We start from the raw sequence: 14,216 nt of genomic DNA on the forward strand, positions 1-14,216 counted from the left end.
CCATGTTACCATTTTTCTTGTCGTTTTTCTACTGTTGTGATGAAAACATTGACTACCACAGGTGAAACCCACCACTGTCCAAAGTAATTCAGATTGACTTAACTACTCATGCGTGTCAGGCAGCCCACAACAAGTGTTGTGTCACTTACCTAACATATAAATGACCCAGCACATAGTAGTGGCAGTGGTAGCATAGTGGTTAAGGATGCTGGGTAATGTCCTAGTAGTCCTAAAAATTGTGGGTTCCAATCCTGGCTGCTACTGTTTTGTCCTTGAGCATGCACCGAACCCCAAAGTTGGTCTAGGGGACCCTGAAGTCATTGGCCAATGTATGTGGCTTTGTAAAAAAGCATCTGCTAAATGTAAAATGGTCCATTAAACAACAACAAACTTGATGGCTAGAATTACATAAATTTATTACAAAGTTAAAATTATTCTAGAATAACTGTGTCGTCAGAGGTCTTCTTCTTCCTCATATATCTTTTTGAAAACTGGGTTGAACTTCTTCTTTTTAAAATTCTTTTTCTTCGCCTTCTTCCTCTTCTTTTACCTGTCCCTTTTCTCTGTCCCCTGTAGGCGAGCAAAAAAATATCTTACAGAGCAATCTTATCCCCTTACTCTAAAACCTATCCCCTGCACCTGATCAAACACTGACCTTAGAAGGAATGGCACGCACACACATACGCACAAATCATACATGTTTTGTATGGTAACATGACTTGAGTTAATGTTACTATTACCATTTGCTTCTATTACAACCATATTGCTGACCATTATCAGCTACTATTTTAATCATCCACACATAGTTACCCAGTAGCTTATCCAGACTGATTAAACAGGGATTTTTAAGCATTATGTTATGGAGCAACTAACATAATTCTTACCAAGTTTGGTTGTGGAGGCGAAGGGGGTGGAGGAGGTGGAGGAGGTGGAGGTGTGTCCACTGAAGCCATCATTGACTGCAAAGAGACATTTTTTGATTTAATAAAGCAGACAAGACCAAGCTCAAAACGATGACTTTCCTTTTTAACATATAACTAGGCCTACCTACTATCCAATATATTTTCATCAGACCTGATTCAATTTCAACCCTTAATGTTAGACAGGTACCCACAACATGCTATAGCATGTTCCACTGTTAAAATATAGGCCTAGTGGTGCAACTTCGAAATACAAGGTGTAGAGTATAGCCTATGATATTGTGAAGACCATAACTGGCGTGTGTTAGACCCGAGCCATATGTCTATCCAAGCACAAGTCAGTCATGATTACAAACAAACACTGACTGCATTTTACTGCATTTGTCCTGTTTCCTCTGGTGTGATGCAAACTTTGGCAGCAAACAATAAAAATACAGTTTACCAATCGCGCCACAGGGTGGCACCCTTGCACTTTGACAATTTCTCTCCTGGTTCTGTCTACCTTGTAATTTCATTGGCAAAACAAAGTCCTACGTCACGTCCCACCTCTGTCACCTAAGTCCTAGAAATTCTGCTTGTTTCAGATCACTCAAAGGAGTTTAGATAAAAGAGGTAAGCCGATGTAAACTTCAGTTCTGCATGATAAAGTTGATCGCTCACAGTTCAGTTTATTTGTTATTAAATTCAGTTTATGAAGTTTATTGTTTGGGTGTTTTCATTATTGGACAGTTAGTTTGTGTCAGTTCTTTTAGATATTCGGACAAAATAATGTTGTTGTTTTTTTTATCCATAACTTCCAAAAAACATGTTTGGCCTATGTGCCTTGTGAGCCTTGTGTAGCTTTGTAGAAATTAAGCTCTGAAGACAGACAACTGAACGTAAACATATGACTATCAAGGAATTCTAGCCTTGGAGACTTATAACCAAGCTCAAAGCTGTGTAGAAATGCAAGTGACTTTACCTACTTTATTGCACACGGCAAAACCTGTGAATAAACAGGAACTGCATTGTGATGGTCAAGGTTTAGCGTGCACTGCTCCCAATAAACTTGACCTGGCACTAATCTAGCATGACAAGTGAGTATTTTTTGTGTTTAGACAAATGTCTCCAGTTGACTGTACCTTCCAGCCAGGGGAGGTTAGGGAAGGGGGGAAGGGTGACACATCTGCAAGAAGCCATATGAAACCTTACCTAATCACCTCAAAAGGGTCTGCATGAAGAACAAGACAGATGCAGATCGCAAACAAGAATTGATCAAAGCCAAAAAGTCCCAAAAAGCCTGGACTAAAATTGGCAGAACTTGGAGGTATGAGGAGATTGTCTCCTTGCTGAATGAACGAGATCCATGCCGCACTCTAATCAACCGGCTGAGAAGCAAGGGGTTCTTTGTCATTGGCGACCAGGGAGGTCCATGGTCAGTGTCACTGAGTTGTTTTAATAATAATTTCCAAATAATCTCTGTCAAACTGCAATTTAAATATTATGATCTAGCACAAATGGATCAGGCCAAAACAATCCATTTGGACTTGGACTGATAATAAAGTTAAATAAGGTTTCAATTCTATAAATATATTTCTGTAAATACATCGCAAATGAGCTTAGAGGGTTTTGCATCTGAACCCTTAATATGTATTTTTTACAAACATAGTAGTGAGGAGTCCAGCCCAAGCACTGAGCCTGCCACAGCTGTTGAAGAGGCACTTCACCTTGGCGAAAGGTAAGCTAGGTTAATTTCAAGATGAAACTATCTGTTAACAAAGGATTAATCTATCAGCTAGCAGTGTGTATGTCAAATGATAAAAGATTTTTTTGGACACATTTTAGAGGATGAAAATGGCTTAAAAAACCCCTCTGAGATTAAATGCTATCACTGATTATAACACATGGAATTGGCAAGGTTTCCGGGAGTCTTCATGTCACAGGAATAACCAATAAGGAATGGTAGCCAACACTGATATACAACACTGGCTCTCTGGGAGTACTAACTGCAGGCAATCGATTACCTGCCTATCCTGTTTAGTCCATTTTCCAGATCACCCTAATTTTACATCACTTTGGCTCTCTTTGGCTATTTTTACATCTGTTTGGCTATTCAAAGCCCTTAACTGCATCAAGGCATGGGCGGTGGTGGCCCTGCCTCACCCATTATTCCCCTATATTGGGACACCTCAGCGGCCGTTATCCCTAACATAATAATATATGACAACCCAGCTAAGTCATTGTTTTCAGCGTTTCTTATCACTGCTGAACGTAACTATTACACTCACAGCTCTTCATAACATTCACAGCTGTTCAACGCATGTGGAGCAGACAAGCCCAGGAAATCTCTCAATGGTAAATACTAACTCTACATTACCTGCACATTCCTCCTTGTTACTGACTGAAGCGCCACAAGAAAACAGTAACAGTTGTAATTTGGTGCAGTATAAATATAATGTAATTGAAATGAATTAAAATAAAGGAAGGAAAAGTAATAGACTTTGATGCCAAATATTGTTACTTCAGGATTGTTCCTAGCTTTTTCAGCAAGAGCCCATGGGAGATGGGCCTCTCTCCCCACAGTGGGGCTGGAGCACAAACGTATTGAAGTTGCGTCTCCTATATGAAGAGGAGTTATATAGTGAAAGATATTTAGATAGTAATAGATATAGATATAGCGATAGACAATGATGTTGTAGTACACAACTTCTCTATAGTATCACATAACAAATACATTTAGCCTAGTACAGTTAGAAAAAACTGTCTATTATTATCCATATTACAGCTGTGTAATATGCCCTTCCGTATGGTAGTAAAGAGCATATGGATATTGCTCTTTTGTAAATTACGCAAATTTATACCCACCTTGCACTGCCCTATCTGGACATAATCTGTTCTTAACTGTACATACTGCACATAATGTATATATTTCACTTGCTACTATTTGCACTTCTGATTAGATACTAAACTGTATTTCTGTATTCATACATGTGTAATGACAATAAAGTTGAATCTAATCTAATCTAATCTATTATTCCTTTCCCACAGAATGACTGAATATATGTCAGAGCTGTACTGCTTCGTAGTGTTGCGGGTTGATCTTTGTTTCAGCTTGTTGAGGTGTGTAATACCTGCGTAGAGGTAGTAAGAGTAAGGAGGGTTGTCCTCTTCCGTCCAGTTGACAGGAAGTGGACTGTCTGAGTCAAAGATGTGTTCTGGTTTAGACTCATCACCTATGCTGTCAAAGCCCACCACCTACAACAAAGAATCACAGTAATGATATATGGTCTCCAGTAACATGGCTTAGAACCATCACAATTCCTAACACTTTGTTCCCGAATACTCACGTGCTGTAAGAAAAGGTGCAGCTCTGGGTGACTGCCAAGGTTGATGGTGGCCTCAAACAGAGGCATGAAGATGTTCTCTAACATCTCCTGAAAGTTGGACAGTTGTTTCTTGGTATGGTACACATGACTGTGAAGACAGAAGTGAAACTTGTCAGACTGGTTTTGCCATGGATTAATATCATGCTGATTTAAGGACGTATTTTTTTCTCCCACATAATCCCTTTTTAAGGAAAAGAATTTTTATTTATTATTTTAAAATAATTGAGAAAAACACAAAACAGAAAAAAAAAAAAAAAAAAATTGACATGAGCAAAATTACGTTGATAATGTTTCTGAATGTTTGTATAACTTATTGTGGCAGCCAGTGGGGCAGCCGTGGCCTACTGGCTAGGGCTTTGGACTTCTAACCGAGGGGTGGCCGGTTCGGACTGTTCGGAACTCCGACCAGTAGGAAAAATGTGGGCTGTAGAAGTGGTTGAACATTGCTTACATCTCTCATGATTACATCCATGGCTGAGGTGCCTTTGAGCACCTAACCTCGCTGCAAGCAGGCAGCCCACTGCTCTGGGTTAGTGTGTGTGTTCATTCTGTGCTGTGTGTCTCTAATTCACAGATGGGATAAATTCAGAGAAGAAAAGGAGAAGAAAGAAAAAAAGAAAAAAAAACCCCTGAAACTTACAAGGAGCGGGGCACCTGAACCAGCTAGCGGACGTTGTCTGAATAGACCCCATGTTTGACTGCCCACTTGGCTAGCTTGTCCCACTTGTCCCTCGAACGACCATAGATGGACAGGCGCAGCTTGACGTTCTGATATTTGCTCTCCTCCAGGTTTGCCATCACTTCCTGTAGTGCAGAGACAACATCTCATCAGCAGGGCACGAGCATTACACATACAAGCAAACTGCTCTAAGCCTCAAGCCTAGTCTACCTGAACTAGAGAGTGCTTATCTCCTGTGTTTTTTTTTTTCCCCAGACAAACACTTTCAAACTTTAAAACCTGTGTTTATAACTTACCAATATAAATTTGGTAATTTGGTAAATTTGCAGTTTGTTTTATTGCACATATTACCTTGATGATATGTGCAAAATTTTTGCCTTCAATGTGGTTATCAGTTTTGATGAAGATCTCACGCAGGCGGGGGTCCTGTGAAGAAAACTACACAAAGATGCCATTATGAGATGCACTTATCTAAGCATAGTCCTGCTTACTGTATGCCATTTGTCCCCTGCCCCTCTCCACACGCACAATCTCCCCACAGATCCACAGACACCTGCTAGAAGATGTTTAAATTGGATCAGGTACTAAATTTTTTTCACTGTCTATGTCATGAATACAGATGTAAAGCATATTTATTTTCCCATGTTGTCAGTTGTGAGCAGATATCTCAAAGCAGTAAGCCGATTCCTGACGATACACAGGCAGCTGGTGAGAGGTATGTGTCCTGCAGTGTTATGTTTTCTTTCAAGGTCTGTGACATGTACACCAGTGTAAACCATATCGATTTTTCAATTTTCTCAGTAGTGAGCAGATGACTCAAAGCAGTGAACCAATTCCTGATGATGCACAGGCGGCTGGTAAGAGGTGTGTATTGTGTATGCAAACAATTTTTCTTCAAGGTCTGCGTTATACCAATGTAATGCACATTTATTTTTCCCATATTCTCAGTTGTGAGCACATCAGTTATTGCGCTGGGCCTGGAGGTGCAGATGCACAGGAATCTGGTGAAAGGTTGTATATGTTGTATGTATGTATGTTTTGTTGTATAAATAAATGTATGTGTGAATGAGTGAATTCTTAAATGTAGTGCTTTTGGAGGTACACCCAGCAGTCCTGAAAATAACCTATTCTCATAGCTCTTCTTCCTCAGCTTTGAAAACAACAGCCCTAGACCAGTTTGAAAAATTTGTTGAAATGTTTCCTGTTACGCTTGCCGATGAACCACCCACAAAAAAGATGAGGATAAGTGCTGGATATAAAGACCGCAACGTTTACGACAAATGGAGAGGAGAGCAGCGTAAGATGCGCTTAAATTATATACTCGGTAAGCATCTGTCATGTATTTGAAAACAATAAAGAATGTTGTAGATACTCTGTAAGAGAAGATGTGCTGCTTTTCATTGTTTGTGATTTGTTAACTGACACCAACTGAAAAATCTCCCTCAGCTCATATTGGCAGGCGTCCACTGACATGGGACAAAGTCCATCTCATCGTCAATAAAGAAAAGTGGGACACAAACCTCCCAGTCTTTGAAGATATTCATCGGGCTTGGGTATCAGAACAGAAGGCACTCCTTGAAAAGGATGAGAAAATCATACAGGCAGTCGCAGAGCAAAAATGGAAAGGGCTTCAGATCAAGAACTTTGGTGGAGACAAGGGAAAAGGCGAGCAAACAACAGACATGACAAATGAAAACAGAGTGTCAAAGTTTTTTGAGGACATGGCCGTAATTATTCTAGTCTGTTCTGTGTAGGTGTAATTGCCACCATGCCATTCACCAAAGGAGATGTTGTTTGTGATTACCATGGGCGAGTAATCCCGGCGTCTGAAGGAACTAAATTACTTGCTGAACTGAAGAGTGGAGTCATGTGCTATCTTTTTTTTTTCAAGACCAGAGATGGTGCCAGTCTTTGTATCGATGCACAGACCTTCCCTTGTGAATGTCACCCTCTCAAAGACACATTTGGGAGGAGGATGAATCACTCTAGGAAGAAATCCAATGTCAAGCCGGTACATTTCCAGTTGAAATTCCCTGATGGTTGCAGAGACACCATACTGTTCCTGGCATCACAGGACATCAAATGCAATGACGAACTCTTGTGGGATTATGGCGTAAAGAAGACATCCTTCAGAGGTGAAGGGATTGACTTGGACTGGTTAGATGAATGAGTGACATTTCTCATAGTAAACATTTTTCTTACGTTTCTTATGACGTTGCCGTGCTGGATCTTCGTCCTCTATCCAGCTTTTAAGCACCTCAAATGTTGTATGTTGATTTATATTCAAATAAAGTCCAAAGTTTAAATGTCCTACATTTTATTGCGTGCTTATTTAAACAATTACTGGTTCTGAAAACCCATACTACTCTCTAGTGCATACAACAGGAGCAGGGAGGTGTCATTTTGTATCAAGAGAATATTTGCTTGTTTGCTTAAATTGTCCACTTGTTAACTCATTGTCACTGGCTGAGCTGTGATGCTTGTGTAGCGTGCAGCACCCAGGCAGCCATTTGCTTAAAGTGTTATTAATGCGTTAAAAAGCCAGGTCTGTGGTGGGGACTGCAGTTGGTCTGGGGTGGGGAGGTGTTTGTTTGAATGTCTCCCTCTGAAACAGGCATCTTCATATATGGTGCCTGCCAGCTCTGCTCGTGCAGCATATATGCCTTATAGCGCAAGACTGCCACCCTGTGGCAACATTGGTTAACTGGTAGTGAAATTCTGCAAAGCGCAGGCTCAGAAATGACACAGAGTCTAGGGCAGGGGTGTCAAACTCAGTTGCACAGGGGGCCAAAATTCAAAACACAGTTTAGGTTGTGGGCCGAACAGGATAAACATTTATTGACCATACTAAAACTAAATGTTTTAGACATAATATGAATATGAACATAAATATGAATAAAAACAGACAGGAATATTATTCTGGAATAAATAAACTTAAACTTTAAATAACTTAAAATATTTTGCTCTCCATAAAAATATATCCTGTCAAAATTGAAATTGTTAGAAATATGAACATGCTGCAAAAAACACCTGAAAAAATAAATCAAAATTGTGACAGTGCTTGTGCTTTAAGTAAACGTTAAAACAACAAATCAAAACATTTGAATTTCTTTGCTTTTATGTCATTTTGTCAGAGCTGGATGCTTGGCATCTTTTTTTGGCAACAAGTTCTTTTATGTTTGGTGTGAGGTCCTGTGTTGTGGAGATTCTCAGGATGGACTGCAGGTGCTTATCAGTGAGACGACTCCTGTGTGCTGTTTTGTTAGTCTTCATCATTGAGAAGAGCTTCTCACACAGATATGTGCTACCAAACATGCACAAGGTTCGAGCCGCATGTAGACGGAGCTGGGGCATTGCTGCGGGAATGGAGTGAATAAACATTGCGGGCCCTGCAGTGTCGTACTTTGCCTTTAGTGTCCCATTACACTGCAGCTCAAACTGCTCCATCTGAATCTGCACAGGTGCAGTTTCCACGTCGACGGCAAATGGGTTGCGAAGCAACTCGAAATTGTTTTATTGTGCTTCGAAGTCACCAAAGCGCCGTGCGAACTCAATGCGCAGTGCGCTCAGTTTATCAGCAAAGTGCGCATTTAATTGTTTAAAAACTTGTTTAACACGGGAAGCGTTCGGCAAGGCAACTGAAGCGCTGCATTATGGGATCTGTAGTTTATTGTGTTATCAGTGCTTCGTATCGCCGGGCCACTAATGACAGTAATATAAAATGATCTCTCCGGATATAATTGCACGCCGGGCCGGATGTGGCCCGCGGGCCTTGAGTTTGACACATATGGTCTAGGGCATTGCTCATACTTCTACTAGTACTTCTAATAATTAATTAATTATAATAATTATAATAATAATTAAATTCTTGTGACTTAAATTCGGACAATTTACTTGATTTCAAAATACAGATGTTCTATCAGTTCACCAATTTCACCACAGGGTGGCAGTCTTGTAGGCTACTCTATCATTTGAGTGCACGGTTTTCACCTAGCAGCATGAGGTCAAAATCCCCACCCCTCGCCTCTTAAACAGAGAGCGGCGCAAAGAGACGGCACTTCAGAATTCAGCGGAGGATCATCAGGTAGTCAGCGGTGTAATTTGTTCGTTATTCATAAAAACTCAAAGGAATCAGCAAAAGGTAAGCCGAGGGAAACTTGACTTGTTGTATGATAGAGTTTGTCACTCACAGTGCAGTAATGTTTACGGTTGCTTTGAGTATTTTGAAATGACTGGCCCGTGTCCGAAGTCTTTGGGTTCAACTAGGCTACGTTAGAAGTATTTGGAACAAGTCATATATGTGGGGTCATTTCTTCAAGTGTTTGGAGAAAATGTTCTTGTTTTATCCACAGCTTCCAGAAAGCACGCCTAACATAAGTTTAAAGTGTGTTTTTGGCATCAATGTTGACGTTTCCGTGAAGTTCGGGTTTTTTGCAATATATATTTCCTCTGACCACACAGTAAATGACAAAATGCAGTTTTGTAGAGATAAGGCTCTGAAGACAGTAAACTAAACATAGACGTGCATTTTCCAGCATTGGAGACATTGTGTAATATAATCATCAAGTTCCCTATCCTTGCTAACTTTCTGTGAGTGGAGATTGTTGTGGGGGGTGGGGGTGGAAAAGGGACACACACACACTGAGACACAATTTTGTGGCTTTGAGCTGGGAGAGGGGGTGTGGGGACAGTGGCAAACACAGCGGGCGAGAGAGAGAGACACACACACACACACACACACACACACAGAGAGAGAGAGAGAGAGAGAGAGAGAGACTAAAGTCACCTCTTTCTTTGAGAACATGGCTTGTAACAGTGTAATAATATTTCCTTCATTTTTCATTTTTATTTCTAGGTAACCCTTGAAACGCAGTGTTCCTTGGCGTAATCGACAGCTGTTGAAGTGGCATAAAATGTAAGAATTAGAAAATCCTCCGTGCTTATTACTTAAATAAGCAGATTCCTTAATAACAAGTCTCAATGGATTGCACACCCCAGTGATCTCATGACTCTTTTCTCATTTATGTGTTTATGCTAGGGACAGACCTGACCGCCGAATTGTCTACTGCCTAATATGCAGGAAGCCTTACGAAAATTTATCCACACACCTCAAAAAGGCCTGCATGAAAAAACAGACAGATGAAGTACAAAAGCAACAGCTCATCAAAGCCAAGCAGTCCCAAAAAGACTGGACAAAGGTGGCCAGGACATGGGAGTACAGTGAGATTGCTGCTTTGATAAAGAGCCCAGATCCCTGCCGTGCAATTATTGAGCGGATGAAGAGCAAGGGGTTTTTTGTCGTCAATGACCCGGCACACTCCACGGCAGACGCTTCGCTTTTTGACGTTTGTGGAGAAAACTGTTCGTTCACGACCAGTCCTGCTTTCATTGAACCACGGCGGTCATCTTGGGCATGGTCCGTCCATCCAACTCAAGAAGAAGTGGTATGATTTTTTGTTACTTTGTTTCTTTTGTGCGTGTGTGTTGTTGTTGTTGTAGGTGATCCATGAAACTTACATAAATTGCTGTTTGTATTGCAGCTGAACTATGTTCTAGATACTAGTAGGCCTGCGAACGAGTTAATTGTTCGGACATCTAAAGCCTGTCTAACCAGAGCGGATTTCTGGACGCTAGGCCTGAGAAAAGAAATGGACTCAACGGTAAGTTAATTACTGCATTCGAGGTATACTATAGTTGTACAGTTTTTAGGTCTGCATATTTCATGACCATTTTTTACCTTTACAGATTGGGAATGCCTGCTTGGAGCTTATACAACAGATTGCTTTTTCCAAGGTAGCGTGTGAATGATCAAGCTTGTTTTGTGGATACTTGATACCGTATCCAGTGTGTATGTACATTTGTGTTGCAAGTCATTATCGGTCTGCTGTTTCAGGGGAAGAACATATATGTTGAAGATCTGTATGTGTGTCCTACTTGGTTGCAACAGAAGAACAGGTCTACGGCTCATCTAAATGTAAGTATGTCCACTAGTTTGTTTTATCTGAAGACTTACATAATGCATCATGACTAATATATTTACTTTGCCTGTACTGTCTTTTAAGGCCAACGCTCATGGCAAAGACACCATCATCTTCCCCCTATGGGTACCGGGGCATTTTCAACTGTGTGTAAGTACTGACCATTTTACATTTCATACTCTTAAAGAGTGAATTGAGCCAGTAGACAAATACCAAAGACGTGCTTGTAAGGTTAAAAGAAACTGCAAATGCCTTGGTGTATGGCTTTTCACTGAAAGCAAAAGCTGTCTTCCATAGGTTATGAACGTAGCACGCAAAGAAATGTACTTACTCGACCCATTGCTGTCGGCGTCCAAGTCAGGATTTGGAGGATACCTGCCAGTCCTAAGGTTGGCCATTGATTTGTCATGATACTGTAGATCTGATTTAATTTGGTCAAGTTCCTATGATCTTTACGCTTGTTTTAGGTTGCGGCCCAGTGACCCTTTTTAGGTCTCTTAAGCAACGTTCCCTTGACCACTGGACTTGTCCCTGTTACTGTGTTGATTTTTTTGCATTGATAAATGTTGAATAGTTTGTGCATTCATTTTACATATCACTAAATGATGACTAAATGTGAGTGTACAATGTAGTGACACAAGTAAACCTTTTCTTTGCAGAAAAAATGTCTCTCCGGGCTCTGTAAATGTAGTATGCCATTTGGCCTGATTTAAATGCTGCAATTGGCATCACCGGGTGAACTGATTCGTTGACTTGTCATTAACACTTTATTCTCCTAAATGGACAGGAGTGTAAGCCAGACCATTTATCAAGGCCAGTGGACGGAAAAGACGGGCAGGGACTTGAAGGTATTGACATACGGTCTAAAGTAGCACAGTTTACCTTAGCCACACTGATGAAAGTATTCATGATGCCGTGTCCTTGCAGGGCTTTCCAAAGCAGCCCTTCGGAAACGACTGTGGCATTTTCATGCTGATGGTAAGTCATAAAGTTCTGCTGTGCTGTTTGTTTGTTCATTTGCTTGTTTTTCTTGCTACAGGTTTACCCCATGCAGTTATCATTGGGGTTATTTACAATTACAGGCTTACAAATGTCAATCGGAAGCTAATGCTATTTTCTTTCTTTCTTCAGTCTGCCCTCTACTTGGTCTTGGATGGTCAATTTGATTATTCCGTGGTAAGTAAATAGCTACACAGATTTCACGTAACATACATTTCAATGTAATGCAGAGCTAAACTGAGCCGCTGAACCAAACTACTATTTCAGCACGATATGCCAGTGTTGCGCAGATGGTGGTGCCTGTTGCTCCTCGAGAACCATGGCCTAGACAGGTGAAAATAAACTAAATTCATGTGTGTGTGGTGCATGTTTCTTGCCTCACTGCCTTCCGTAAGCATAAAACATGTTTTGTTTTGTTCTTTTTGTGTCTTTGTTTGTTTTTTAGTCACGGTAAAGTATTTGCGCACTGGACAAGAGAATGCCAAGCACTCCTCACTGGAAAACACTCACCCATCTTCAGGTTGAAGAGGAAAAGGGATGAAATGTAAGAGACACACACACACACACACACACACACACACTCACTTCTTTTGTCAACTTGTATATATCTGAAAACATGAATACTGGTTAATGATCACTGTGAAATTGTTTTGTGAAAACATTTTGGATTATGACTGTATTGTTTATGTCAAATGATTATAAAATAAATAAAATAAAAAACAAAAACAGGACACATTTTTGAACACATTGGGGACTAAAATGGCTTTAAGAACCCCCTGAGATTGAATGGCATCACTGAGACACGGAATTGGCGGCAGACACATGGACGCCAATCAACACACATGTAGAACACCAGTCAACACAACTATATTACTCTGAGCTCTTCTGGGGGTACTTGATGCAGGCATTTAACAGATATTTTTACATCACTTTGGCTATGCAAGGCTCTGACTTGCACAACACTGACACAGTGCAACTCAGGACCTCAAAAAGCCCCACTCCATTTTGTTCTCCACCCCTTAAGTTTTTTTTTCCTAACGAGGCGCCGTTGGCTGCCTGCTGACCTACTCTATCCCATTAGTATATCGAAGGAAACCCGCTCGGTAAAGGAGAGGGAGCAGTTCAACAGGGCCAGGAAGATTGTGGAGAGGATCACTGCAGACCAACTGCGATCTTTGGTGAAAAACTACTACCAGCGCTGCACCATCCTCCCTGGAAAGTCTTTCCCCCACCCGTGCAGTCAGGCACGAGTCAGGAGTATCCAAGAGACCCAGGAGTATCCAATCCACCAGGTCAATTAACTGAGTTTCCCACCAAGCTTTCATACTCTGGAACACCCACCACAGATTCTTCATTTTTAACTTCACTTTTCTACGTTTTCATGTTTTTTTTTTGTTTGTTTTTTGTTTTTTTTGGTGTGTGTGTTTTTGGTTTTTCTTTTCTCCTTTTTCTTTTTTAAATGTATATAATACATTACAACCCAGCTACAGTCATTGATTGAAGCTTTTCTTATCAGTGCTGAACATGACCGTAACACTCTTGTCCTCAATCACAGCTCTTCATCCTCTGTGGGCCACACAGGCCAGGAAAATCTCTCAACGGTAAGTACTAACTGTACTTTTCCTGAACATTTCTCTTTATTAATGACTGTATACTGCCAGGAGACAACTGTATTGTAATTTGGTGCTGCACAAATTCTGTCTGTAGTCTGGGAGACAGGCCACAAATCTTCCAGAGTTAGGAATGCCATGTTATTCACCAATGTATTCTCTGTGTTTCCTGTCTGCAGAGTGAGTTTGATGTAGCCCCAGATGCAAATCTGGCCACGAATCTCACAGCATTGGCAGATATCAGCCAGGATCTCATTGCCATCCCTGCTGAAGAACTGTTTACATCCCAGCAAACACAAGAGGTTAATATCAATGTAGTAACCAACTAACTGTGCATTGTCCCTGCGCAGTCTGCGTTGTCTCCAGGCCTGTGAATCCGCTCCTTGTTACTGACTTTAACAACAATAATTGTAAACGTTTTGACATGAGAGGACCATAATTATTCTTTTCACTTCTGAATGAACTTCATATAACTCACCCAGACCAATTTGTACAATTAATCTTTGGTGTTTCCTGTCAGCAGTGTGATTTGTCAGAGGAGATAGATGCCCTGCTGGCTTCTCTTTTAGATGGTGAAACACATATTCCAGCAAACACCGGATGTGAACACTTTCAGGGTAACAGAAAATGAATAATTTTATTAATAATAACTTGATTTTATACAG

General features: G+C 40.8%; 2 protein-coding genes across 4 annotated transcripts; one reads left to right on the plus strand and one right to left on the minus strand.

Moving 5' to 3' along the window:
* Positions 1-424: 424 nt before the first annotated feature.
* LOC108874549 (AMP deaminase 2-like) lies at positions 425-5,434 on the minus strand. Of its 2 annotated transcripts, XM_018663060.2 has the most exons (6): positions 5,316-5,434; positions 4,926-5,089; positions 4,247-4,373; positions 4,031-4,154; positions 885-959; positions 425-570 (listed from the first exon to the last, which is right to left on the minus strand). In XM_018663060.2, exons 3-6 carry the CDS (start codon positions 4,328-4,330, stop codon positions 512-514), a joined length of 342 nt encoding a protein of 113 aa, XP_018518576.1. In that variant the 5' UTR covers positions 4,331-4,373; positions 4,926-5,089; positions 5,316-5,434; the 3' UTR covers positions 425-511. The 2 variants fall into 2 exon arrangements, with proteins under 2 accessions (XP_018518576.1, XP_050924882.1); XM_051068925.1 differs by lacking the exon at positions 5,316-5,434 and having other exon boundaries at positions 4,926-5,283.
* Positions 5,435-10,835: 5,401 nt separating this feature from the next.
* Positions 10,836-13,906, plus strand: LOC108874548 (uncharacterized). Of its 2 annotated transcripts, XM_051068923.1 has the most exons (10): positions 10,836-10,938; positions 11,027-11,331; positions 11,730-11,790; positions 11,870-11,920; positions 12,074-12,118; positions 12,209-12,273; positions 12,387-12,485; positions 13,023-13,233; positions 13,497-13,542; positions 13,731-13,906. In XM_051068923.1, the coding sequence occupies exons 2-10, from the start codon at positions 11,243-11,245 to the stop codon at positions 13,733-13,735; spliced, it is 672 nt and encodes a 223-aa protein (XP_050924880.1). In that variant the 5' UTR covers positions 10,836-10,938; positions 11,027-11,242; the 3' UTR covers positions 13,736-13,906. The 2 variants fall into 2 exon arrangements, with proteins under 2 accessions (XP_050924880.1, XP_050924879.1); XM_051068922.1 differs by lacking the exon at positions 13,731-13,906 and having other exon boundaries at positions 13,497-13,659.
* The last annotated feature ends 310 nt before the right edge of the window (positions 13,907-14,216 follow it).

The sequence above is a fragment of the Lates calcarifer genome, unplaced genomic scaffold (genome assembly GCF_001640805.2).
Source record: "Lates calcarifer isolate ASB-BC8 unplaced genomic scaffold, TLL_Latcal_v3 _unitig_5451_quiver_1703, whole genome shotgun sequence".
Taxonomy (NCBI): domain Eukaryota; kingdom Metazoa; phylum Chordata; class Actinopteri; family Centropomidae; genus Lates; species Lates calcarifer.

Excerpts from the sequence above, each read along its gene's own strand:
- LOC108874549 (XM_018663060.2), bottom strand. The coding sequence starts at position 4,330 with ATGTTAGAGAACATCTTCATGCCTCTGTTTGAGGCCACCATCAACCTT. Across the intron at positions 4,155-4,246 it reads TGCACCTTTTCTTACAGCAC|GTGGTGGGCTTTGACAGCAT; the intron begins GTGAGTATTCGG and ends TCTTTGTTGTAG. Across the intron at positions 960-4,030 it reads CTCTTACTACCTCTACGCAG|TCAATGATGGCTTCAGTGGA; the intron begins GTATTACACACC and ends GTCTCTTTGCAG.
- LOC108874548 (XM_051068922.1), top strand. The coding sequence starts at position 11,243 with ATGAACGTAGCACGCAAAGAAATGTACTTACTCGACCCATTGCTGTCG. Across the intron at positions 11,921-12,073 it reads GTGGCATTTTCATGCTGATG|TCTGCCCTCTACTTGGTCTT; the intron begins GTAAGTCATAAA and ends TTCTTTCTTCAG. Across the intron at positions 12,486-13,022 it reads AAGAGGAAAAGGGATGAAAT|TATATCGAAGGAAACCCGCT; the intron begins GTAAGAGACACA and ends CTATCCCATTAG.